At 44.8% G+C, this 27,917-nt stretch overlaps 1 protein-coding gene across 2 annotated transcripts; it reads left to right on the top strand.

Moving 5' to 3' along the window:
* The first annotated feature begins 1,191 nt into the window (after positions 1-1,191).
* LOC136444882 (uncharacterized) lies at positions 1,192-27,917 on the top strand. 2 transcript variants are annotated; one of them, XM_066442640.1, is made up of 36 exons: positions 1,192-1,325; positions 1,835-1,876; positions 3,660-3,781; positions 4,485-4,643; positions 5,000-5,134; positions 5,805-5,963; positions 6,354-6,567; positions 6,950-7,061; positions 7,521-7,689; positions 8,115-8,267; positions 8,590-8,667; positions 9,099-9,233; positions 9,535-9,720; positions 10,131-10,277; positions 10,847-11,041; positions 11,908-12,702; positions 13,177-13,406; positions 13,757-14,027; positions 14,394-14,650; positions 15,130-15,468; positions 15,904-16,080; positions 16,491-16,914; positions 17,222-17,529; positions 18,001-18,194; positions 18,570-18,895; positions 19,278-19,487; positions 19,848-20,040; positions 20,691-21,014; positions 21,444-21,656; positions 22,293-22,615; positions 22,992-23,229; positions 24,699-24,868; positions 25,297-25,539; positions 26,190-26,427; positions 27,061-27,243; positions 27,680-27,917. In XM_066442640.1, the coding sequence occupies exons 1-35, from the start codon at positions 1,280-1,282 to the stop codon at positions 27,240-27,242; spliced, it is 7,707 nt and encodes a 2,568-aa protein (XP_066298737.1). In that variant the 5' UTR covers positions 1,192-1,279; the 3' UTR covers position 27,243; positions 27,680-27,917. The 2 variants fall into 2 exon arrangements, 1 of the variants encoding a protein (XP_066298737.1); XR_010757347.1 differs by lacking the exons at positions 25,297-25,539; positions 26,190-26,427; positions 27,061-27,243; positions 27,680-27,917 and adding an exon at positions 24,170-24,288 and having other exon boundaries at positions 24,716-24,843.

Genomic DNA, 27,917 nt, shown 5'->3' with positions numbered 1-27,917 from the left:
TCTCCCCCTTGGTGGGTTGCTAGAAAAACGTACAAAATGACGAAAAACACGCGTAGAAAATGCCGGCCCTTACATCTGCTTGGATATTCACTGTGGCCTACATACACATGTGCACAACACCGGGATTCGACCGGTAAAACCTGTTCTATAAAACTTGCGCGTTGTTTTTGCACCGAACTAAATTATTTCAGTACTTTTACGAACGCAATAAAGGTTTCCTACGTAACCATTCTGAGATACTTCGCTCCTTTCGTCGCAGCTACGCAACCTTTAATGCTTATCTTACAAAAAAATTTGCGGCGACGCCAAAAGTGTAAGCGCATTCAATAATCGACTTCGTAAACTTTGTTCACGGCGCACTTCATAACCTTTTCTTCCCGCGTTGTTGACTTAAAATCACGGCCTGTTTGTTATAGTATCACGCAGTGGCCGCGTGGCCTGGTGAAATCTATTACCTGGCGGTTTAATACGTCACTAAGGAGGGTTTCCCCGGACCAGGTCAGCGAAAAAAAAGCGCGTGTTACCCGCTGTTCACGTGAATACTTGGCGCTGATTGGTCGAAGGTGACGTGTGGAGCGTGATACACAACCACGTTTACTCCATGTGCGCTTTTCAGCGTCAAGTTTATGTCCTGCGAAAAAAGTTTGAAGTAGTTTCAGAAGGTGATCGCATGAAGTATATCTGTATTAAACGCAGGTTTTGTACGGTACATTACAATAAAATTGCTTGTGTAGCTGCGTTGTGTAAACGTGGGCGTTGAGAAAAACATGTTTTCACCAATTTTTTTGGTCATCGAAAATACCGGTTACCTATTGTTTGCGGATCGATCGAAAACAAGTGATCACGCCACGGCACATTACATCACCCTAAACCCCAAGGTCGGAGGGGGGGGTTTGCACAACCAGTTGTTTTTAAGTTCCATCTTTTCAGCCAATTCTGCTAAATGAAGTTGGAATAAGTATTTGTGGTGTTGTAAAAACTATTACTACGTTACCATGGTAACTGAAACGATGGAAAAGTGTTGAAAAAAATTGACCACACCTTGATGGCACCCCGTGAGTGAGAATGGACCCGTCCGTTGTTTGTTCCTCCTCGTCTCATTATCTCACGGGCCGATCTCTTCTCTGATTGGCTGTCGCGGAGAAAATGTGATGTGCGAGGCAGAAACGGGAAGATATAAAAGGAGGAGCCGGTCCCGGGTACCGCATCAACCCTGATCAACCAGCGACAAGGTACTGTGTAACAAGTATTCACCAACAGCTGAGGAAAGTTACTCAAGATGAAGCTTCTTATCGTTTGCCTGCTGGTCGCAGGAGCACTGGCTGGTAAGTGTCTCCATCCTCCAACTTCTTCTTATTTTGTGTAGTTTTGAGTCTTTTTTTCTTTTATTGGATTTTCTTCATTTGTCTGAGCTGATGGTAACGTGCATCTCTATTGAGCTCCTCTTCTCACTACCATTGCGGTTCTTTGTTCTTGTTCATGTAAAATCCCTATGCTTTGTAAAATCTTATAATTGCTAGCTGGTATAATTCAACTGCACTTTCTTTATCATTGTAATGTAAAGGGATTTTAAACGTTTGGCATTATCTTTTGTCATTCATTGTAAATGCTAACAATGCTAGTCTTTATGCAAAGCCGCATAAGCCCTATCTTTTAACGCATATGTGTGCACGCTAGTTTGAGGTTTGCTGTGCCCATTTGCCGCATTTAGAATGCAGCAACATCTCCGAAAGTTGAATATGCGGTTGTCTTTTTGTAATGCGTTCATCCGAAGACGATACTTGAGTTCTGAGACGACAGAGGAATAACACACGCCTTTCTTCTCTCTCCGCAGTGCCAGTCAAGAAGAGCAAGAAAGAAATCTTCAAGTGCGAAGGTAAGACATCCTTGTTTTTCTTCCGCTGTCTCTTGAAGATTGTTTTTCGCAAAGCGATCGAGGCCGGTTGTTTGTCGGAAATCAGAGCGTTCCACTCTCACGCGGGGGTGGGAAGGGCGGACCGCTAGAACAGCTGTTTAGTCGTCTGCAGGGTTTCGCGTTGGGCGGACGTTAGTGAGATCTTGTACAGGACAGTGCTAGGGTTTCTTCTGTTCGCTAAGAATTGAGACTAGAGAATATGATGAGAACTTGAAAACTGATGAGCTATTCCATGATTTTGATTTGGTGGTCTTTTTGAAAGTCGTAGCTGTCACAAATCCGTAAATGTGCAAATCTAATCGCAGAGAGTTTTCAAAACGTCGATACTAGCATTGTCATTTGAGCTCACAAGAACATCGTTTTATTTCCGAACTCTTCAGTGAATTGTTTTTAGATCCTTACGTCCCTTGTTAGAAAGGCCTACGATCGTGTAGAAGCTATGAGCCTGTTAGGAGTTGTGAGTCCCCGGTAGTGGATACTGTGATATTAAAACTACCACTTGAGAATGTTCTAGAGCTAGAAAAAAAGGTTCAACAGTTTCTTCACCTTTTCACTCCAAGTCATTCACCTTCAAGAAACCTTCGCTCGCTCACCTTGACTTGCCCTGAACTTTTGCCCGTCGTTTTTTTTTCTTAAATGGGGTTGTAAACTTAAGACCTTTAAACCCTTCCTGGGTAAGCGTGTTGCATCATTATTTGTGTTGCAGCCCCTAGAACCTGCGGTCATGTAGAAATTTGCTGTCCTATCACGGCGGTTTAATCTTGTTTGTCTCACAACGGTTATTGAGAACAGGGAATCGTGCTGACTGTGCATCGAACGCGCTCGGCCAATGGGAGCGCGCGTTCCGTATCTTAACGTCGCGACAATGGCTTATATGCTAATGAGTTCCCTGTGCAAATAGGTGACATATGGATGTGCTGATTTGGCGATTCTGCCCGGAGACTAGCGGGCTCGGTTTTGGGGTAAACAGGAGTGACGTAACGCTTCGGGAAAAACAAGTTTGACTGACAGCGGGGAGAGTTGTTTTTCCGCGGGGATGGAATACTGACCCCGCATTCCGGACTTCCCTTGACGATTCTGGCAAATAACTTTTAACTTACGACAATGAACTATGCAATCTCAAATACATTCTCTGCTGTTAGAAATCACAAAAAGCTTGACGCTTGGGACAATTTTCAGATGCTGACGGTTTTCTTTCCTTTTTGTTACAATTTCTTGATGCGATACCGTTTGGAAAAACAATTTTACAAACGCGAAGTGAAATGTTTATTGAAGTTTAGAAGCTTTTCTTTTCTTAATGAAACCTTTCTCAGTGACAGGGATTTTAGATCCAGCCCCGTTTTTTTCAAGATAGGCATGTTTCACAAACGTTCGTGATTTGTCGGCGCGCAGCTGACCCACTGACTTTGTCCCAGTAGCGGAACTTCACATGACGCAACCTAGTTTTCTGCAGTTCACAGCCAATCCGCTAGACTGCGCTTTTGCATCGCGTAGTTAGGCAATCCTTGACTTTTCCATGCTAAAACTTTGTTAACGGCCAACTTGACATGATGAGGTGATGGGATGAGGTGATGGGATTAAAGATATGACGAACTTTATTGAGATATTTTAAAGATATAGCAGATTTTTCATAGCTACTTGATTTTTGATGTGACACTTTTTTCCAAAAATACATTTATTTGGCTGTAGACAAGATGATTTGGAGCATTTCTGACGGGCGTTTCTGTTTTATTTTCCCTTCCAGAGGAGAGAAATAGATTCAAGGAGGGAGTGAGGTACAGCTACAAGTACGAGGGCGAGGTCAGCAGCGGTATTGTCGGCCTCTCCGAGGACAGGACCGGCCTGAAACTGAAGTGCAATGTCCAGGTACATTACCCGACATCTCCCGATGTTCATTTATTCAGTTTACAGTTTGATGATAAACCTTGTTTCTTCTTTTACCATTTGTATGATGAGAATTCCTGTATTTGGTTTCTTCCATCCCTCGTACGATACGTTTTTTTTTTTTTTTTTTTTGTTACAGTATCTCTTATTTCATATTGTACAGTACTAGTTGCTTGTATAATATTAGTTGTTATGATTTAGATTTTGAATAGTACTTGTCGCTTAGATTTGTGTTGGATTTCGTGACATGTAATACATGTACGCCTAAAGTACGCAATTCAGCGTCCTCTGCTGCGCTGAAGACGCTGTCATGTATTTTAGAAATGAATGAAAGAATCAATAAACTGACTTATAGAAGATGAAATACATTTTATCTTAGAATGCTCACTATACGCAGACATGCGCAGATCCCTTGTAAGTCCCATACGACTAGACAAAAAATATACGCATCTTATAAATAACGAGCTATTCACATGTATCATGTCATCTAAAAACGACGATATAATTGGAAAACTATGTGAATTTGTGTACAAATGTTTCAAGAAGAGAGAAGAGACTCTGTAGATTTAGATGGAATATATCACAATGTTCCATTTCTTTTACTTTATGTTACCTAATGCATTTAGCCCATGCTGGGCATGAATATGCAATAAAGTTCATTGTCATTGTCATTGTCATTATATAGGTTGAAGTTCCCGAGTCCTGCGAGCTGCAGCTGCGTACGGAGGGATGTGTTCTGGAGGAGCTGGTCCGTCCCGGACAGTACCAGAAGGCGCCCAACTCCCGCCAGTTCTCCCTCGCCATGTCTGAGCGCCCGCTCTACTTCCGCATGACCCGTGGGGAGGTGAGTTCGTTTGTTTGTTTTGTTTTGTTTTGTACTACTATAATCTCTATATAAAAGCGAATAGTGAAAGTACCGACTTGAGTTGCTTTGATCTAGAGATTATAATAGAACAAACCCAAACAATACACATTTACAAATGCATTTGTCAAGTTATTTGTATGTTGGCTTGTTTGTTTGTTTTTTGTTTGTCTATATTCATGTTCCGCTATTTTCTTATCATGATGATAAATTTCCTGATAGGAGTCTTGATTTTTCTTCTGTTCATCCTTGTCCTTGGGACATTCACTTGAAAATGAACTTTTCAACTTTGACGAGCCTCTGCAGATTTGTTTACTAATGTTTGTTCGTTTGTTCAGGTGTACGGTGTGTACCCCAGCATTGACGAGCCTCTGCAGATTCTGAACATCAAGAAGGGAATCCTGAGTTCCCTGCAGGTCCAGAAGGTGGAGGAGCCCGCCAGGGTCCACCAGTCCCGCAACACCACCGTCAACGTGAGTCTTTCTTCTTAGAAATGCGTCTTTAAGACGTTAACATTATTGTCGTAGCCTCCCTGCAAATTCGATATGATAACATCGTCTGTAGACCCAAAAACTAATACAAAAGTGTTTTTGAAAAAGGTAAAATCATTCCCTGCTACACCACCGTCAACGTGAGACTCTTTGTCTACTTGTACTTCTAAGAAATGTTTCTTTAAGACGTTGGCATGGCTGTCTCAGCCTCCTTGCAAATTCGATGTGATGACATCGTCTGTTGACCCCAAAAGTGTTTTGAAAAAAGGTTAAATCATTTCCCGCAACACCACCGTCAACGTGAGCGTCTTAGTCTGCTTTTCCTTCTCAGAAATACCTATTTAAGACGTCGACATTGTTGTTCTGCTAGGCTTCCTCGGAAATTTTATGAAATGACGTCGCCTGAAGACAAAAAACACTAGTAGAAAAGCGTCAAACATGTTAAACTCGTTCAACAACGGACCATAAAACAGATTTCGGATAAAGAACCATTTTATTCTAGTACATAGAAAGGGGTACTTTTGATCTTAAGATCCTATTGGTCGTTTTCTTAACACTTAATCCGTTGATGTTTTGACATCTTAGCTCTTCTGTAATATCTTTAAGACATATCTCTTACCACAGTTTTGTTTTATCCCTTCGTTCTGCTCAGGTTACTGACATCCACGGCAACTGCTCCGCTAACTACACCGTGTACAAGCTGAAGCAGGGACGCACCGTCTACAACGTCAGCAGGGACCTGAACAACTGCACCCGCCCCAACAAGACCATCACTGAACTGTCCCCTCTGTCCCTCATCAAGAACATCAGCGTGAGTACAGTTAACTCTGAACTTTTGAAACGGCGCCGAAAATGGTCGTAATTTTTGTTTTGGCATAGACTTTTGAATCGCTCCCTCGATATACGTTGATGAAAACAGTTGAAACCTTGGTGGCCTTTTTCGGATTATTTCTGCTTTCGTTTGCTTTCAACTTGGTGTAGTTTAATCCCTATTTTTCTTTAACTATATTCCACATTCTAACTTTACTAAAGATCCTGTTTTAAAGATGGAAGCTTGCATTCTCAATTGGCATGCGGTAATTTGCTGTACATTTATATCAAGATGTTGAATGCAGGGTGTCAAAAATGGGGTCTTTAAGATTTTAAGATCATCATTTTACAACTTTAAGATGACTTATCATGTTTTTCTTCGACCCAACAGAAGCAGGTGGAGAACAACATGAACTCCACCCAGAACTGCAGTTACGAGATCGACCGCAAGGGCCAGATCCGCGAGGTCTACTGCCTGGAGCAGTACACCGTCCTGCCCCTGTCATCTAACCAGAGCCGCCAGGGGGTGCAGACCAACATCACCGTCGTGCTGAAGAAGGGCTCCACCGAGACCATGAACAGCAAGAAGATCGACACTTCTCTGGGTAAGAACTGACCCTTACTTCTCCTCTCATGACCTCAATGAAAATGATCTGCAGGCCTGCAAACAAGAACATGAAGGCAGTGAGATTGACAAACTGCAGCTTTTCGAATTTCAGAACAGCGAAGCTTCCCTTTTTTGCAGCCTTTTCTAGTTGACTATATGTTGACAGAATCATAACAAAGTTTTCTTTTTCCTTTTGGTATAATATGAATGAACAGTAAAGAAATTTGTAGCCTTTTTGTGAAGAAAACTTAAAAAATATTTTTAAGTTTTTTTTGTTTTTTTTAAAGATATACTAAGTGATAAATGAGATGAAATTCTTAGTTTTTGTTGTTTTGTATCTCAAGTTAACTTTATTTCCTTCATCTTCCCTCCTCCTCCAGAGGGTCGCCGCGTGTGCAACCTGACCTTCGAGTACGAGAACGTGACCGTTCCGTCCAACAGCTCCATCAACGTCACCCTGGACATCCTGATGCAGCTGGTCAACACCACCAAGTACGTCTGTCTGTCTGTTTGTTTGTCTGTGCCTTTATTTACACTTGGAGGTATGTAGCGTGCGTGGTCCAGTGGATAGCGGCCTTGCTTCAGAAACTAGAGCCCGTAGGGTGCAATACGTCGATGAAGATTATCGTAGCGTGCAATGTCCAGTAGTTAGTGGCCTTGCTTCTGGAACTAGAATCAGAGAGTTCGGTCCAGCTGTATCGCTTATACGACATGCAAGCTAACGGGAAGTGTCGCAGTCCTTAGGATGGGATGTTAAGCCGTGGTCCGCTGTTCATCGTGCTTGTCAAAAAGAGCTTGGGGAATTTCCCTGTTAATCAACCTGTAAATATTGTACATAGCGTCTGTCTTCTCTGTCATGACCAGTGGAAGAGTAGATCTTCAGTTTGTTTGTTTGTTTTGTTTGTTTGTTTGAATGAGCTAAACTGGATCGATGTCGCTTTCCCCCACCAGGAACACCACCCAGCTGAACTCCACCGTCCTGTTCGACCGCTTCGTGGCTTCTCTGCGCAGCCTGAAGAACGAGTCTCTGTTCGACCTGTTCCCCGTCGTCTACCTGAACAAGACCGGCAACTTCTCCTGCAACTCCACCCAGCAGATGGCCCGCGACTACCTCGTCCAGGTAAGGATTTTGTATAATTATACATCTCTGGCATGCAATAACGATAATCATAGATTTGATAATGTTATATTTGCTTTTCCTGTCTGTCATCAAAAGAGTGCATGAAATTAGAACAAGACAGATTGATTTTTAAGAACTAGTCATAGATTTAAAGGGAGGAAACTTCCTATTATTTGATTGTGAAAAGTATTTCTGTCGTTTTTTCGTCTTTTATTTTATTCTAGTGACGAAACTGACAGATGTTTTACTTGGCTAAAACTACAATCTACAATAATGTGGGCTTCGTCTTCTACTCTATTCGAGTTACAAAACTAACAGATTCTTTGCTTGATTCCAGGCGCATTGTAAAGAGTATTTCTATCGCCTTTCTTTGTCTTTTACCTCCTTCAAGTAACAAACCTGACCCACGTTTTGCTTGCCTCCAGGCCCTGCCCCAGTGCGGCTCCGTGCCCTGCATCAGCCTGATCAGCCACGCCATCATGAACGGCACCATCAACGGCACCACCGCCGACCTGCTGCTGTACAGCCTGGCCTTCATCACCGAGCCCACCCTCCCCATCATCAACGAGACCCTGAAGGTCTGTTCAATCATGTTCAGGATAGTACTTTTTCGAATCCTAGACAACCACGTTCAGTCATACCTCATAGAACACCATAGAACCATGTTCCAGCATAGTTTTTCATTGTCCATTTTGTCGATTTTTTTCGAAACAAGTTTGTTAACGCTAGGTTGTAATAGTATTGTTATGTCTTTTTATGCATACTAGTATATGTTTATGTATAGTGCCAACTGGTATCGTTGTTATGAATTTTAATGTGTTTTTTTAACACGCAAAGGATACACCAGGCTACCATGTTTTACAGTAATAAATAAACCATTTGTTAATTCATTCATCCAAGGTCGCCAAGCTGAACCGCACCCGCCCCGCCCTGCTGTCCCTGTCCACCCAGGTCTACAACTTCTACCAGAAGAACCAGGTGGGTTTCCTTCCATGACTACTGTGATAACTTTACTGTAACTTGTGTTTGAAACGAAGCAAGGTCTCAGATCTATGAATTCTACCAGAGGAATCAGGTTGGTTTGGAACGTTGTAGTTTCCATAGCTACTATATCATATCATACTCCGCTTCAGAGTGATGCAGAGCTTTCCAATTGCATTTTACAGTAACTTCTGTTGTAAACAACGCAAGTTTTGATCGTGTACACATTCAGTGTAGAATGCAATACTTGTACAGTAGTGGTTTCTATGATGGCTCCCTTGTAAAAGTTAAATGGGGATACCCTGGTTGTGTAATCTGCTGCAACTTTGTCAATCGGCACATCAACTTAGCCTTAATCATAGAATCAGTTCGTGTGTATATCCATTCATTCACTCATTCACTCACTCATTCATTCCTGTATTTCTCAGACCGCCCGCGAGGAGCGCGAGATCCCCCAGTGCATCCGTGAGTCCATGGACATGCTGCTGAACACCATCAGCTTCGACTGCTCCCCCCTGACCAACCTGGCCAACAACCCCCGCGTCGCCATCAAGGAGCAGGAGGTTTGTAATGTTCAGCTTATGCATGTATCCTTATTGCTTATAGACCAGTTTTGATGGTAAATCATACTGCATTTCAGCCAGTGAAGGCTGCTACTTTACGTTATGTCTTGCAACAACATAAGAAACCATTCATTGGCCAAATGACAAGCACTGGATAAAATTTTGAAACAGTCAAGACACTCAGTCACTGACGCTGTCTGAAACGTCTGACTGTTTCAAAAGTTTATCCAGGTGCTTGAGTAACTGTCCTTTGGCGTATCTTGATGTCTAACCTTCATCAACAAACCATTCGTTTATTCAGGACATCCTGATCGCTCTGCGCGCCATCGGCAACATGGGCTTCCCCGTCCAGAAGCTGGACAAGGAGCTGCGTAAGGACTTCCGCATCGTGCCTACCCTGGTCCGCTGCGCCAAGAACCCCGCCGTGCCCCGCAACGTCTCCCTGGCCGCCATCCAGGCCGTCCGCCGCATGGAGTTCACCCCTGAGGTTCGTTCAGCGTTCGTTTCTTTCTTGGCTTTTGTTTGTTTCTTTCTTTGTTACAAGGTACAAGAGTCAAACATTCCGGTGATGTTTCATACGTGACTGATTTGTAATAAACTTAATGATGTAATTCTGGTCTGTTCTTGACTGCAACTTGTCTAGTACGTAACTACAACAGGCAGAACAAATCATTAGATATATACATATGTCCTCTGTATATTGTCTTGCCCGTCGCTGCTTGTCTCTTGCTTTGACTCCTCAGCCATTCTTTCTTTCCATAAACCTTGTGATGAGACGATATTTTCTCCCCACCTCAGGTCCGTCAGGACACACTGTCTTCAACCATTGTCTTGAAATACTCTTCAAGCATTGATTTGGAGACAAACTTATGATGAAACGATCTTTTTCCCCCATAGGTCCGCCAGGAGCTGACCACCCTGGTGTCCGAGCCCGCCCAGGACGTGGAGCAGCGCATCGCCGCCTACGTCATGCTGATGAAGAACGTCACTAAGCCCGACCTGGTCAGCATCCTCCGCACCCTGCAGCGCGAGCAGGTCAAGCAGGTGGGTTTCTTGTTTGTTTGTTTATTTGTTTGTTTCGCATAACCTGAGTGTTTGTACAGTAAGTACAAGTTGCCTAAGAGCGGACTGTAAGGTTTGATCCACTCACAATGGCATGGACTTTCGATAAGTGTGGTGGGTTCTTAAATGTGACCAAGGTATATGGCTCTCCTCAAACATGGGCCTCCGTTTTTACTTTCCACCCGAGAGAATGTCCGTAACCGAAGCTAGGTACTCATTTTCATCTGAGTGGAGTGAGGAAAGTCATGTTAAGGGCCATTTTTGAAGTGCACAACATTTTGGGCCTGTCAGAGATTCGAACTCAGAACCTTAAGATTCTAAGTCAATAGCCCTAACCATAAGATCACCTTGCCAGGGATTTGAAGCCAGAACCCTAAGATTATACGTCAACAACCCTAATCATAAGATCACCTTGCCAGGGATTCGAACCCAGAACCTTAAGACTCCATGTCAACAACCCTAACCTTAAGACCACCTTGCCAGGGATTCGAACCCAGAACCTTAAGACTCCATGTTTAACAAACCTAACCTTAAGACCACATTGCCACCAGGTGCGCTCCTTCATCTCCTCCCACCTGGTGAACATCCGCCGCTCCGAGGAGCCGATCGTGCGTCCCCTGCGCCAGCTGGTGGAGGAGACCGTCCGCGAGGAGAGGATCGTCCTGCCCGAGCAGGAGGAGGAGGCCATGAAGTTCAGCAAGAACTACCAGTACGACCAGGAGCTGTACGTGCCCTACACCAACATCGTGAGTACCTTCCTTTCTTTCTTTATTTCTTTATTTCGGGTATAAAAACAAACCCATAGGAACACAATACATATTTAAAAGAGTTATAGGCTTAACACAAACACCAAATGACATACAAATTCAAAGAGGTTTAAAACAAAACTAGATGCACAATCATCAACACACCAACATCGTGAGAACCTTTTTTTTTGTTTTATTTCGTTTATTTTATTTTGTTCATTTTGCAAAATAACAAATAAACAAAATGATAATACAAGAAGGCAACTCATAAACCACGGATCCAAAGCAAAAGTATGACACAACAAACAAATGGCAAAAAAATCAAGAATCAACAGATAACCAGCCAACTAACGCAATACTAACACAGGAGAAAAATCAATGATTGTTTCGTTTTTATTTGGACCGACTACTCGGTCTTTGCAGCCCTCCTGCCTACCTACCTAGTCCCTTGACCTCCGGGTCGTTAAGGGGACAAGGTAGCAATGCTAGGGTCTGGATAACTAGGAGCTTACAATTGCTATGGGTGGGGATGAATTGCAAGGGTCTGTAACTGCAGCCTTTCAGTGCTCTAATGACAACAATACTTCAGTAATTACCCCAGGTGTGGCCATAGGACTGTCAGATTGTGAACCAAGCACACTTGGTAGGACCCCTACTGTTCTCAGATTTGTGTCTATAGGCCATGGCTGTTCTTTAACATTTTGAAGTAGGGTCTTGATGAAAAGGGAGACCTGGGAGGAAAACTTGAATCTGACTATAAATATGCACATCAGTAGATAATACTTCTTCTTTCAAGTTTATCATACCAACACCTTGCGAACGGCAACACGGCTAACAGCTTTATTCCTTATTTTTCCTTCCCGCAGTCTTGGATCAACCGCCTGAAGACCAACGTTGTCTACCACCCCGAGAGCCCTCTGCCCCGCCAGGTGGCCCTGAACTACACCCTGGAGGCCCTCGGCATGCCCGTCAACCTCTTCGACCTCACCTTCGACATGGAGGGTCTCGAGACCGTCGTCGAGTCCATCTTTGGCCAGAAGGGCTACTACCCCGACCAGACCCTCAAGACCATCCTGAAGAAGAAGAGCCAGCCCAAGAAGTCTCCCCTGACCAACAACGTCTTGGAGACCCTTGAGGATCTGCACAAGGAGGTCCGTCAGGAGCGCGCCTACCCCCAGGTGTCCTCCACCCTGCGCATCCTCGGCAACGAGTTCGGCTTCGTCACCCTGGAGCAGATCAAGAACATGACCATCGGCAGCAAGAACCCCATCGAGTTCTTCGACATCCTGTCCCGCGGCATTGAGAAGAACTTCACCGCCGCCTGGAAGTTCGTGGAGGCCCGCCACACCGTGCCCACCATCATCGGTATGCCCCTCAACGTCACCACCAACGGCACCCTGGTCGCCCGCGCCAGCGTCAACATCACCGCCGACCTGAAGAAGATCTTCACCCAGCCCCGCTCCGCCTACATCAAGACCGTGGTCGTGCCCAGCGCCACCGTCAGCATCGTGTCCCGCATGACCGTGGACTGCCCGCTGTACAGCACCGTCGGTCTGCAGATGAACGACACCCTGTACCACTCCTCCAACATCTCCGCCAATGTCACCCTGAAGAACGGCGAGCTCAGCTTCCACCTCAACAACTCCGCCGGACCCGTGCAGGTTCGTGTCTTTTGTTTTGTCTGTTTGTTTTGTTTGGCATAACCGGTAAACCACCTCTAGATGTATTGTAAAGTTTTGATCTTTGACACAAGGAAGGAATATGTACTCTACCAACACAGATTTCGAACACCACTAGACGTAACACACCAGTATTATACAGTAGGTACAAATTAGCAAATTAGTAAGACGGGACTGTAAGGTTTGATCGACTATCATGGACTCCCTATCTTTTCATTAAAGGATGCGCGGTCGTTAACCAAAGCTAGGCACTGGCTCAAGTGAAGAAATACGTGTAAAGTGCCTTTCCCAAGGCAACAACATTACGGCCTGCTAGGGATTCAAACCCGGAACCTTTAGATTCTAAGTTAACAACTCTAAACACAAGGGTATAGCAGCCTGCAAGAGATTCGAAGCCAGAACCATTAGATTCTAATAAGTCAACAACACTAACCAGAACCACGTTGCCACCCCCAGGTGATGAACTACAGCCGCGAGCTGTACCTCATCCGCCCCCGCGAGAACATCACCGAGATCCGCGTGCCCCGCACCAACTCCACCAGCTTCAAGAACTGCACCAACACCACCAACGTCCTGGGCGTCGAGCTCTGCTTCTCCGGCGAGATCGTCAACGGCACCTACCGCAACGTCTCCCACCTCGTCGGGCCCGTCAAGAGCCTGAACGTCACCATCGTCCCCACCGACAAGTAAGCACACGGAAACTTCACCTCCTCTTAAGACGTTTTTACAGCCTTGTTCTTCTGTTGCGTGATGACTGAACCAAATTCAGCATCTTTCATGTTGAAAACACATGTTCTGACTTCAAAATTCTAGCAAACTCTTTAGTGATCCCTGAGCAACTGAGTCCATATATGGTAAAACCTGATTAATGATCATGTACGGTAAATTCCAGGAACCTTATCAATCACCATTTATGGTAACTTTCTAAGAACCTGATTAATGACCTTTTATGGTAAATTTCCAGGAAACCGATTAATGACCATATATGGCAAATTTCCAAGAACCTTAATAATTACCATATTTGGTAACTTTCCAGGAACCTGACCACCTACTCCGTGGCCATGAAGTACGAGCAGATCAGGCAGAGCATCAAGCAGGAGAAGCCCCGCAAGCAGCTGTGGCGCACCCGCTTCAGCAAGGACCCCAGCCTGTTCAACTTCATCGAGTCCCTGCGCGTCAACTTCTCCGCCCCCGGGCAGAACTACACCCGCAACGTCACCTCCCTGCTGCAGCTCAACCGCAACACCACCGAGCTGCTCTGGAACATCACCGTCCCCGAGGTCCAGAACATCACCGTCTGGGCTAAGGTGAGGACTTCGTGCTTCTTGAGGTGTCTTAAGGAACTAGAGCGTCTTATGGTTGTCTTAAGGAACTTGTACTTCTTATGGATGTCTTAAGGAATGTGTGCTTCTTATGGGTGTCTTAAGGAGCTAAAGCTTCTTATGTGGGATTCTGGAGTTGTCAATGTCTTTTCAGTTTGGAGTTATTGGTTAGAAACCACCAAGATTTGGGAAAGATCTGTATCAAATTCATTCTTGTATTTGTAAAAAGAAAAGAGAGAAAGAGAAGGATTTTGAGTCATATAAGAAGCTTTCTTAGCTAGTCTTATTTTGTCTTAGCACTGCATGATTTACAGTTTGACCTAAAATCTCAATGTGTTCATTTTTCCCCAGATCGCCAACGAGTCCCAGTGGTGGAACCGCACCATGAACTACACCATGCTGATGAACGTGACCTACGCCCCCGAGAAGAACCTGACCCTGGAGTGGCGCTACCTGAACGTGACCTGCAACAGGACCCAGACCCAGAACTACACCATGGTAGCCAACATGACGGTCTCCAACATGACCTACGCCTGGTCCTCCTCCGTCAACCGCACCCTGAACTCCACCGGCAACTTCACCGCCAACGTCAACGTCACCTACTACTGGTGAGTTCGCGGCATTGCCAGTAAACCACTACACAACTAGTGCTGTAGTACGAAACAGATATTTTTTTTCTGCTGAAAAAAGGCCTAATACATTAATTCGTCTGTTTTTGTTAAAGCACTTAGTTCTGGTGAGTTCGCGGCATTGCCAGTTAAACACTACACAGACGCGTAACTAGTGCTGTAGCACGAAACAGTTCAGATATGTGTATTTTTTTCTGCTGAAACAAATGTCCAAAGCCTTCAGTCGTCTGCTTTTTAAAGCATAGGTCTGTCAGAAAACGGTTTCATAAACTCAAAGCAACGGATTTGTATGACATAAAAATCTACTCATTAATATTTCAATTCAGAGTTTGGGTAGAAAACCTGGCTCTCCAGTTTTTTTTCCATTAGTCACTTACTAGATAGCAGAACTCTTATCCAGTTGTTGTTTTTTGGGCTTAATTCCCTTTACTGATGTTTGCTCCTCCTCCATCCCCCAGGGACCCCGTGACGCCCATCCTTGACTGGCTGAAGCCCGAGTACCAGGTGAAGCCGGAGAACATCTCCGTCCTGGCCCTGAACTACGCCTACCTCAACAAGTCCTCCAACAACGAGACGGTCTGGGAGAGCCAGATGAACCTGACCTACCCCTTCCAGAACATCACCTTCCTGGCCCGCGTCTGGAACAACACCGCCAACTACTCCGCCTCCGCCAACCTGACCTGGCTGACCCCTGCTAACGAGACCCGCTTTATCAACGTCTCCCACCAGCTGCTGAACTCCAGCATCGACAGCCTGACCAACTTCACCTACGTCTTCAACATCTCCTCTGTCGAGAGGTGAGCTTTGGTCTTGTCTTAGAAATGTTTCTTAATGACACTTAGAAAGCTTAGAAAGGTTCCAATGTCTTCAACACCTCTTCTGTCGAATGGTGAGCTTTGTCTTAGAAATGTTTCTTAAAGTATGTCTTCAAAATCTCCTTCTCTAAGTGTAAGCTTGTGTCTAGTCTAACAAGGGTCCTTAGAAGAAGTTATGCAAACTGACAACCAAGACCTGGTCGTAGGGGGATGACCAATGTATTCAATACCGTCTACACTGAGAAGCGATTTTGCATCTTGTCTTACACGGTTTCTTGAGAGATAGATCTTGACAATTCTACTTGCTGTTGTGTCACAAATGGAGGGGGACTTGTGTCAACGGCTGCCAAAATATTTCTTAAAGATTCTTTGAAGTATAAGGAGGTTAACGTTTTCAATTCCTCTCCCTCCCCTCAGGTTCCTGTGCATCAACGCCAGCTTCATCAACACCACCCAGGAGTACAACTCCACCCTGAACGTGACCCTGTTCTCCCTGAACACCACCATGTACAACATGTCCTTCTACAACTGGACCGCCGCTCTGTCCATGAGGAACGTCTCCCAGGAGAGCCCAGAGCCCAGCACCATTAAGTGGTAAGTATCATGCGTTGGTAGATTTAACCGTTAGCACACTGAAGTAGCCGTTTGGCACCCTATTCCTTATTGCTTACAGTGCTAGGCAGCAGGGAGAAGGTTGAAAACTATGATAACTAGGAAGATAAGGGATTTCTTAGAAATTTGAAGCTAAAACACGGAAAATTGGGGGTTGATTCATATCCTGAATAGTACAATTTTTTAAAGTTTTTTTTTGGAAATGAGAAAAAGAGGAAACGACATATCTGTGAACCAAGGAATGAAATTGGCATGGCCCGAGCACACTTTTCTGACTGCTTGTCTTGTAGAATATTTCTGGAGTAAAAGCATTAATCTAAAAGAATAACTTTCTCATCGAAGACCATCGAAGATTGATGCACTTTACTGACTGGTTATACCTCTGACCCTAGGTACTACGAGCCCACCTCTGGCAAGTACGTTCGCAAGCCCCAGCCCGATGTCTGGCAGGTGAAGCTGAACCTGACCTACCCCAGCTGGTTCAACCAGAGCTCCCAGAACTTCACCTTGAGCGCCCGCCTGGTCAACGCCACCCACGACCACGGCCGCAACTACACCATGATCAGCAACATCAGCGTCCCCGAGTTCAGGATCAACGCCACCCACAACATGACCCTCATCAACAAGACCCAGGGCATCGAGTTCTTCTGGAACACCACCGCCTGCGCCAACCTGACCCTTCTGCAGAACGTCACCATCTTCAACACCTCCCTGTGGAACATCACCAGGCTGAACCGCACCAGTCCCTATCAGCTGCAGAACGCCACCTGGACTGGCAAGCTCAACTACACCTGGCCAAGGAACGAGACCATCCAGGTGAGTCTTTAATCTATCTGTCTTTAACCTTCAGACTGCTAAGGTAGCTGTTTGGCACTGGATTTGTATTGGTTATGGGGTTAGGCAGCAGGGAGAAGGTTAAACTGTACCTTGAAGCCTAAGAGAAAGGAAATTACAGCATCTTTTGACACTGCAGATGACCAGAAATAATTTCTTCCTCTAAGTTGCACGAAAGTTGCCTGGATGCAGATCTAGAACTCTTAACAAAATTGCTATAGACCGATTTGTTGCTTTTTTTAATGTTTGAGATGACATTTTTGTTAATCTGTGACTCTTCTTCCCCCAGATCCCTCTGCCGGTCATCGGTAACCTGTCCCTGAGCAACGTCAGCTCTCTGTTCGAGAACATCACCATGCCCGTCTACCTGGCCAGCTACAAGCTGCCCTTCCAGATCTTCGGCATCGAGTCCATCCCCTGGCTGAGGCAGGTCAACGAGAGCATGATCGTCCGTCTGCTCAACATCTCCTACTTCGAGCCCAAGTTCCTGGAGGAGCTGGAGCCCATCGTCGGCAAGATCGAGATCCCCCTGCCCAAGATGCAGATCATCCCCAGGCCCATCCTGCGCCTCATCAACTACACTCTGCCCAACATGACGTGAGTACCTATCCCTCCTAGCTTGTCAAACCGTTGTGTTCTCTTCAAAACACAGGGAAAATATCCGTCTGAAAAACAACAAACACCCTGCCCAACATGACGTGAGGGCCCGCGGACCTGTCTGATAGAAGGCCCTAAAACAATAGGAAATTTTACACATTGCAGATGTATGTGAGAAGAGAGAAACTGATTGGAACTAATAGTGTAGAAACAGATGTACAGCACTGAGGCTTCAAAGGCCTTTTTGGGTTACAATGATAGTTGCTAATAGATCTGGAAGCAAAGGCATGAAGCACGTTACTGTATGTATGCAAGAGTCAGGAAAACCATAACCAAGAACCTTAGCATCCTTTTGATAGACTTTTGTGTCTTTACAACAGTAACCTTTGCAGAAATATTGCTTGTTATGAATCATGAGACACTGTACAGCTCAATGTTGTAACACGAAAATGTTTGTCTCTTCTTCCCCAGCATCCCCAAGAACCTGAGTCTGCCCTGCCTGGGTAACCTGACCTACGAGATGAACCTGACCAGCCCCATCTACAACGTCACCGTTAACAGCACCGTGCAGAACGTCACCGTGGCGCGCAACGTCTCCGTCCTCAACGCCTTCGTCAACGTCACCTCCAACTGCTCCATGGAGTTCCTCAACTTCACCATGCAGGGTAAGATTGCAGTTCTACTCTCTTTAAGAAGCGCTGTGAAAATGTGAAGAACAGTGTTACCCATGCTAAAGTGTAAGACTTAGAAAGGAACTTACTGGTCAAACTTCCAAGCTAGTCAGTGGTATCGGCGCATTTCTATGTTCTTTTTAAGTGGTTATGCAAGCACATGCCAAAAGTACAGTTGTATGCACATTACTATAAAACAACTATAACAGTTTCACCCTCGGGATGGTACAACTGTTCTAGTCCTGTGTTTTCTGTTAGAAGTTTGTAATGCAATGCCTCTTAGTTTAAAGGAACACTTAGGAATGTTAAGTCCTTACCGATATGTCCTTACCGATATGTACTCACCTTGATTCTCACCTGTCCCTCCAGGTGTCCTGAATGCCACCCACCTGAACAACCTGACCGAGGTGAACGTGACCTCCGGGCTGAACCTGACCCACCCTGACCTGACCGTCAACGTGACCCTGAACACCACCTGCCTCAACATCACCGGCATGAACGTCACCAACCTTAACAGCACCTTCCTGGTGAACATCACGGCCCCCCAGTGGATGAACGTCACCTTCAACGTGACGGCCCGTAACGACACCCTGTACGCCAACCTGACGGTCCCCACCTTCAACAGCTCCATCGTTCTGCTCGGTCAGCTGCCCAACAAGACTCGCCTCAACGTCACCCTTTATGTCAAGAACATCGTAAGTACTCGTGGTTCTTTAGCATAATCTCAAGCATAATCTTAAAGGTTTGATTTAGGAGAAATTGGCCACCCTTACACCAGGGGCAAAGAGAATATTGTGTCACAAATGTTACTTCTAACTTAAGAAAAACAATGACACCCTCTATCGTAAGAAGTCTTGGTCGTCAAGTGTAATCTTCAAGGTTTCATTTAGATGAAGTTAGTTGTCCCAACACCAGAGTAAAGAGTATATTGTAAATGTCTGCAAAGCTACCCTTTTTTCCTTTTCTGTCTAATAGTAGTGTCTTTAATTTGAAACCTGTCGTCTCAATGATACTCTTTAATAGCAGAAGAAGTACTAAAGATAAGATGTCTTAATTCAAACCTTCTTGCTCCCCCAGACCCGTGACATTAACGAGACCGTCCTGTCCTGGTATGTGACTCTGAACGAGACCTCCCTGCTGTACTCCAACCTGACCTGGAACCTGACCGCCCTGAACTCCACCATGAACCTGACCCGCGCCGTGGAGCAGTTCTGGAACATCACCGGCAACACGACCCACCCCATCAACAAGTACGCCGTCCAGTACCTCAACAAGACCGTCGCTGAGGTGAGGCGATAGTTCTCCACATTCTAAAGTAACTGTAGTCAGTAACTGTCCTTCATCGATAAATTAGTGGATGTTTCAAGCTGAATTAAAGTGATCTACGTTTAGTACTCTTTCCAGGCACAAAAGATAAACCCTGCAGTATTTTCTGTATATTTCATACAAAATTGATAATGCAATCTGACATGGGACTGGATACCAAACTGGCCACGTAAAGTAATATTCATCGTACTTATAGCATCTTTATGGTATGTATTGTCTTTATAACAAAATCTCAAACCCAAAGCGACAATGTAGACACGGTCCTTTATCATGTAGCTAGCAATACCAAACTGACGTTACAATATCCGTTCTTCTCCACAGTGCCTGAACACGACCGTGAACTACACCATGACCCTGGTGAACTCCACCGTGAACTACACCTACGAGCTGGTGCAGAACCTGACCGTGGGCACCCCGCTGTTCAACGTCACCTTCAACGGCACCGACATGATCCGCAACATCACCAACATGATCACCTACAACACCACCGAGTTCTTCAACAGGACTCTGCCCGGTAAGTTATTTATGTTACTCATTTATTGGTTTGGCTGAATCATGAAACAGCCAAGGTTGCCGAACTAGGTTGTTGCTTTGCCAAAGGCTAACCATGGGAGAGGATACAATGAATTACACAACCGAGAGGGTGCAAGGTAAAAATTGGGTTAGAATTCACATCTTGTCATATGGGTATACACAATCGATCGTAATGCATAACTGCCTGGTAAATTACTCGTCTGTTGTGCTATCTCTGTATTCTCTTAGTCTTTTTAACCGTGGTTGTTGAAGGGATAGAAGAACGGTCTATAGTGACAACTCAGGTGATGCCAGGAAACTGGTCACAGTAGACAGGTGTGGCCACTATGGACAAACTTTGTAATGCTCGCATCATTAGAAAAAATTGATGTAAGGAATCCTTAGATGATTTTCCCCATTAGTAAGGAACCACCAAACGTGGCCAAAATGACCATGTGTTCACCAGACGACAGGTTTAATTGTAAGACACGTTGTCAGCAATGTTTGAGAAATGAGAAAAATTATCTAAGGAACAACCAAGAAGTGGCCATAATGACCAGGTAGTCCTTTAAGTGTTCACCAGACGACTGGTTTAACTGTATGTTAAGTTGTTAAGATGTTAGTCTTACTGAATATCTTTCTTTTCCCCAGCATGGATGACCAACTTCTACAAGTACGAGCCCATCACCCAGATGATCGTGAACTACACCATCAACGCCACCATCCCCCAGAACCTGACCATCACCAACGCGTCCATCAACGCGCTGTCTTACTTCCTCTTCTCCGGGTACCAGTACTCCAACAACTCCATCTGCATCAACATCACCCACCCCATGAACTGGACCAGCTTCTACGAGCTGCCCAAGCCCAGGAACGAGACCGCCATCCGCAACAGGACCTACACCGAGAGCATCGTCACCTACTTCTACGACATGATCTTCAAGAAGCCCATCAAGATGTACACCTACACCACCAGTAAGTCGGCTTATGTTCTCGTTCGTTTACGTTTATCACAATGAGCAAAGGGGCACAGAAAACAGATCCAGATCCACCGCTTTAGTCCGTCTCACTCTTGCTGATAGCAACATGCAACAATAACATTAGAAGTAGAAGTAGAAGTAACGAGTACAGGAGCATGGAAACAAAGGACAATCGCAAAAGAAAAACACAATATTATGTCCATATCCAAGGCAAATGGTTATATATCATTGTCCCTATCACGTTCTCTCTGCTGTTTCAACAGCAAAATACGCAAGTTCGTATCCCCACCAAATTGCTATTGATGTTACTACAATTGTGATGATGAGTTCTTTGGGAGTTTCATGTACCTTATTCCTATAGAATCCAGGTAAAAAAAAAGCGTATTCAACTAACAGCCTTTTACCCGCTACTTTCCTCCCACAGAGACCGGCATGATCTTCGGCAAGAACCACGTGTACACCTTCGACGGCCGCATGTACGCCGTGCCCGAGTACAAGAACGAGGACTGCATGTACATCCTGGCGCGCGACTTCCTGGACAAGAACTTCACCATCCTGAGCAGCCCCGAGTCCATCACCATCAAGCTCAGGGAGCTGGTCGTCAAGATCAAGGGAGACAGCAAGGTCTACATCGATGGTACGTGCAGCTTCGTCTTTTAACCTGATTCCTAGGAAGTCGTGTTGGCGTAATGGTCAGGGTGTTTGGAGGTCCTGGGTTCGAATCCTCCCTTGACATGCCACCGATGCTGTGCCTTCAATTATTATAGTAGCACAACTTACATTCAAACAGTAAATGTAAAAGTTGCAGATTTTGTTCCATTGTCAGTTATTTTTTTCTAATACTAGAGTTTTGTGTACATCCATTTCCATTGTTTGTCGAAACAGGAAAGGAATGTATTAAGGGATCAAGAACATCGCTGTAATGTCTTCAAGTTGCCGTTTCTAAGACACTGCTCTAACGTTTTACCTAGCCTGGTAGATATACCACCGGGAGCTCCCCGGTAGCTCTACGGGGCTGGAAGTGATGCCCACCCGCCCAGACAGATTAGCGTTCACGGGGGATGGTTTACGGGCTTGATCGCAATTCGCACTCTACGGGGCGGCGATATAACTCGAAAGGCCGGCTAAAAAGACAGACTGTCAGAAACATAGGGCTTAGCAGACTGGGCCCGGCAAAACACCCCTAAGCCGAAGCATAGAGACATCACTGTAATGTCTTCAAGTTGCCGTTTCTAAGACACCGCTCTAACGTCTTACCCCTTCTTTCCCGTAGGCGTTAACCAGCCCACCGAGCTGCCTTACCAGACCCCCGAGAAGAACGTCACCATCACCCGCACCGGCGTCTTCGTCAACGTGACCACCCGCTACGGCATCAGCGTCATCTGCGACTCCGTCAACCAGCTCTGCGCCTTCAACATCTCCGGCATGTACCACAACAAGACCCTCGGTCTGCTGGGCACCAGCGACAACGAGCCTTCCACCGACTTCCGCCGCCCCGATGGCACCAACACCTCCAACGTCGCCGTCTTCCTCAACTCCTTCGAGGTCACCGGCTTCAAGACCTGCAAGCTCAACCCCAGGGAGCAGTACAACAAGGTTAGTATCTTTGTTGGTGCCCTTTATTTCGTCTCCATATAACATGTAGTTCTGATTAGTCCTAAAGGCCATAGCCATCTGTGTGCACAGATGTTGATGTTTGATTTAACTAAAAGTGTTCAATACACAGGTATAATCATCACCTAACACAATTGCAATCAAGGTTTAGATGTGCTGTACAATTGAAGAAAGCGCTGTCAACTGTAGACTAATGTCTTTGTGACTTGAAGCCATGTATGGCTTTGGTTAGGTATCATTTGTATTGTCATGAGTTTTCATACTTCTTTCAATCGTCATTATGTTGCCATAACTGCCGCTTAGCTTGTGTAACATTTTCCCTCAACATTTCTAACCAGACATCTAAATCGAATTCCAGGTCGCCAAGGTCAAGCTGAGCAAGGTCAGCCCCATCTGCCGCCAGCTGCTTGACGAGAGGAACACCAGCTCTCCCTACGCCAAGTGCTTCAAGACCGTCGACCCCAAGCCCTTCCGCGAGGCCTGCGAGTACGACTCCAAGTACCAGGGCCAGCAGACCGCTTACTGCTCCACTATCGGCGCCTACGTCAACCTGTGCCTGTCCAAGGGCATCACCATCAACCAGACCGCCGAGTGCAGTAAGTGTTAACCTCCTACATACGTTGATGAAGGTTAGACATCCAGGTAATAAGATACGCCAAAAATAATTGTACTAGAACAAAAATTACTGTACTAGAACAACAGTAGCTAATTGAACTATTGGCGTAAACTTTGTCTTGAATTAATCTTCTTTTTAAAGACTACTTCAAGACATCCTAAATTGTCTTTACCTCATTAACATATCTATTCAGAGTTTTGGTATAAAACCTGGTGTTCTCAGTCCTATCGTTAGTCACTGACGAAAGACAGTGGATACTGTCTGAAACGTCTGACTGTTTCAAAATCTTATCCAGTTGCTTGAGTAATTATTTTTGGCTTAACCTCCTACAGTTTCCACGTGCACAGTTGATGGACTACGAATCAAATCTTAAAGTCCAACACGAAGGAATTGTTAAAAAAATGATATTGCAACAGTACTTACTCGAGTCTTTGACAAGAAATGCTGCACAAATAGATTCAATCCTGGCTACAGTTGTGATATGTTCTAATATGATGAGAAAAAAACTTTGCACAGTACTAATGATTGGTAATTTCTAACAACTTAAAGTCATTCCTTGGCAATTCCTGTCTTTGTCGATTTATGAACATAGTACAAGGCTTTTGTAAAGAAAGGTACAAAAAGAAAACTGATAAAACTAGCATGTTCTCAATCTCCTATAAAGTTTGCTTGCTTACTGAACTTGTTAACTTCATCTTCATATGAAGATGTTTGGAGCTGGTAACAGCAAAACATGTAATTAGGAAGTTAACTCGTTAGTGGACCTACCAGCAGACTGGGATAGCAATTCTAACAAGCATATCACGCCTCCTTCGCAGCTGTGTGCGAGAAGACCCTCGTTGTTTCATTCTACAATGCAGTCTTGCCAATGAAAGTACATCAGTGAAAGAACTAAAGATTACTCTCCCTCCCTTCCCCAGCTAAGTGCGAGAAGACCCTCGTTGTTTCATTCTACAATGCAGTCTTGCCAATGAAAGTACATCAGTGATAGAACTAAAGATTACTCTCCTTCCCTTCCCCAGCTAAGTGCGAGAAGACCCTCGTTGTTTCATTCTACAATGCAGTCTTGCCAATGAAAGTACATCAGTGATAGAACTAAAGATTATTTTCTGTATCTGTATCTGTATAGCCGGTATAACCGCCCTTCGGCGTAACACACCAGCTTCGCAGGCACGCGGCGCGGCAGCAGCTGGTTATATTACACTGTACGGCCTGTCACACCTAACTTTTGCACATCTGACTGCAATCGCTCTTTGAAGCTATTTAGTGAAGGTGTTCCTACAGCATCTGATGGCAACGAGTTCCATCCTACTATGGTTCTCGGGAAATACGAATTTTTGAACACATCAATCCTTGGTTTATAACTCTGCTACTTAAAGGCATGACTATTTCTTGTCCTTTTCTGGGCTGGTATTAGATAATTAACTTAACTTTCCTTTCCTTCCGCAGCCAAGTGCGAGAAGAACCGCCAGCTGAACGACACCTGGTGGCAGAAGAGCAAGCCCACCGCCGACATCGTCCTGATCGTCTCCGAGAACATCCAGCTCACCAAGAAGCACAACCCCGAGCACCAGCTCAAGAAGCTCATCCAGGAGCTCAACAAGAAGATTTCTTATGAGGTGCAGTTTTCTTAAAGACGTCAGTTTTCTGAAAATGCTCAACAAGAAGATGTCTTATGATGTAAGGTTTTGTAAAAGTCGTCAAGTTTCATAAATGCCCGGCAAAAACATGTCACGCATGAGGTACAGTTCTTTTAAAGTCGTCTTGCGAGGTTCCTTAAAATGCCTTATGCGATGCCTTCAAGATGTCTTATGAGGTTCCTTAAATCGTCTGATTGGTGACTTGTACAGTTTCCCAAACATGTCCTATACATTTGTAGATACAGCTTCTTACAATGTTTAATGGTGTTCGTTCTTAAAGGTCATAAAGAGACACTCTTTTTCTTAAGATGACCATAGACTTCGTTCTGAAAAGTTTCATTTTAAAAGATTCTCGTACCATGACGAGTATAGTGGATTGATCCCGGATGTTGTTGCCATGCCAACAGGACATGCGCGTGGCCATCGTCGGCTTCGGCGGCAAGGACGTCCACGAGCCCGCCCACGTGCACACCGCCAACGGCGAGCTGTTCTCCCAGCTGAAGCCCAGCGAGGTCAGCAAGGCCCTGAAGGAGCTCGAGTTCGAGGGCAAGAAGACCACCAACGCCATGGAGGCCATCAGGCTGGCCGCCCAGTACCCCTTCCGCCCCGAGGCCTCCAAGATCTTCCTGCTCGTCACCGAGGAGGACAAGGTGGGATTCTTTGTTAATTAGTACAATTAATGATTGTGCTTCTCATTACCAAAGAGACAGTCGAGGTACATGGACCATACACACTGAAGTAACCATTTGGCACCCCCATTCTCCATTGGTTACGGGGTTAGGCAGTAGGGAGAAGCAAACTACAGTTAGTGTTTGTCCTTCTCTTTACCAATGAGTCAGTCGATGCACACGTACGTGTCCTTGGTTGTTTTGTTACGGTTGTGTTGGTCTTGAAGACGTTTACTGATGAGCTGATGTCTTACATAAGATGCCTAAAAATATCTAGGGTCCCTAAGAATCTCATTTGAATTTAAGAATCCCTCATTCCATACGAATCCTACTTAGAGACTTAGATGAAGGTTTGTTGGTCTTGAAGACGTTCACTGATGAGCTGACGTCTTACATCAGAAAAGAACCCCAAGAATCCCCTTAGACTCTTACTTCAATCTAATCCCAATAAAATCTTACTTGGAGACTTAGATGAAGGTTGTGTTGATCTTTAAGACGTTTACTGACGATCTCGCGTCTTCCCTTGAATTTGAATTCAAGAATCCCTCATTCCATAAGAATCCTTCTTAGAGACTTAGACGAAGGTTTGTTGATCTTTAAGACGTTCACTGACAATCTCACGTCTTCTCCAGGTCCAGAAGAACCCCCAGGAGATCCGCGAGGTCAAGAAGATCCTGGCCGAGCAGTCCATCACCCTGAGCGTCTTCTCCAGCTATAAGGAGATCAAGACCTCCAAGGTCGACGACATCTTCGGCATCAAGTACAACCTGGACATCATCAGCGACAAGAAGGTCCCCAAGAAGCACTCCATCTCTGGACTCGTCAAGCTGCCCAAGGGCGTCTACACCGAGCTCTGCACCGCCACCAAGGGTAGGTGTCACTAGTCTACTGCTTGAACACACACAAAACAAACAAACAAACAAACAAACCAAGGGCGTCTACACCGAGCTCTGCACCGCCACCAAGGGTAGGTGTCACTAGTCTACCTGTACACACCAAAAAAAAAAAAACGAACAAAACAAACGATATAAGTGTTCAAGACATCAGAAATGGCTAGTACAGTCCTTAGACACCAAAATACGAACACCGTGATACGAACAGACTTTATGATTCACCAAATAACAGTTACTCACCAAATAACAGTTACTCAACTGGAAAAACGCCGCCAGGCGATACTGTATTCCTGGATAAATAAATAAACAAACAAACAAACAATAGGTTCTTCTTACTTTCAAAGTTCAAGGATAGGTTTTGTAAACGGTCAGACAGCATCCAATAACCTTCCAGGTAGCATCCACTGCCTTTCATCAGTGACACTTAGCAAGATCTGTTGATCGGCAGGTTTTAAACCCCCAAAAAAAATCAGTACATCGGCAATGGCTAGTACAGGCCTAAGACTTCAATAACGTTTCTCTGACATAAGTCTATTTGTAGCCTCCCCACTGTATTGCTGTAGAATTTCCCACGGAACACAGAACTTACCTTCATTCCTCTCCCCTCCAGGCTCCATCTTCTCCGTCGACCTTCTCCTGGAGGGTAAGCAGACCATGCTGAAGCAGGTGTCCGAGGTGGTCGAGGAGCAGATCCGCTCCCAGATCGGCACTGAGAAGATCTGCAAGTGCTACCAGGGCCCCGCTGGCGAGGGTGTCTCCAAGTGCAGGGTTGTTCCCGTCCCCTTCTATTAAAGTGAGTAGGGGCTTCATTTGTTCACCTCTTAAATGCTCAAACTGATGGGTAGCTCCATTCAACTCTGACTAGGCCTCGTATTTCACACAATACAAAAAGATCCTGTTAAGACATGCAATTTGTTTTCATAGGAAAACAGTAACAAAACAATTATGTTCGGTCTCCATTTATAAATTAGAAAGTTACATACTATGAACATTTGAAACAGAAATGGCAAACTTTTCAACCTTTTAGTATGTATTTTGCAATTAGCAATTCCCAGTAGAAATAGAACAGCATCAAAGTCTTATCTGTTTGGAACTGGTTTAGTCTCTACCTTAAGAAAAAAAGTAATTTTGAATCAGAAGTTAATTTATACATTCATTATGTGTATTACTAAGTTTATCTCAAGCAAGATGAGATTTGCTTATGTTTTCTTTTTTTTTGTATTTTACAGCTGGACAAAAAAACCTTCAAAAGAACAACCACCACAAATGACGACCAATGACGACGCTGCTATTACGTCACCGTCATGACGTTTCACATTTGTTTTCTGATGTATGATTTTTATTTAAAGTGATCTTTTTATAAAACGTTCAAGTGTTCAAGTATAGATAGCTTTGTATAACTATGTTGCAAGGACATATTGTTTCCACAAAAAGATATTATTAAATATTGGAATTGTTCATTTGCAA

This window comes from Branchiostoma lanceolatum, chromosome 11, assembly GCF_035083965.1.
Source record: "Branchiostoma lanceolatum isolate klBraLanc5 chromosome 11, klBraLanc5.hap2, whole genome shotgun sequence".
NCBI lineage: Eukaryota > Metazoa > Chordata > Leptocardii > Amphioxiformes > Branchiostomatidae > Branchiostoma > Branchiostoma lanceolatum.
Note: the sequence above shows the minus strand (reverse complement) of the source record. Positions and strands in the feature narration are given on the sequence as shown.

Coding starts and splice junctions, on each gene's coding strand:
- LOC136444882 (XM_066442640.1), top strand. CDS start 1,280: ATGAAGCTTCTTATCGTTTGCCTGCTGGTCGCAGGAGCACTGGCTG. Junction 11,042..11,907: donor ACGTGCCCTACACCAACATC/GTGAGTACCTTC, acceptor TCCTTCCCGCAG/TCTTGGATCAACCGCCTGAA. Junction 26,428..27,060: donor GCTCTGCACCGCCACCAAGG/GTAGGTGTCACT, acceptor TCTCCCCTCCAG/GCTCCATCTTCTCCGTCGAC.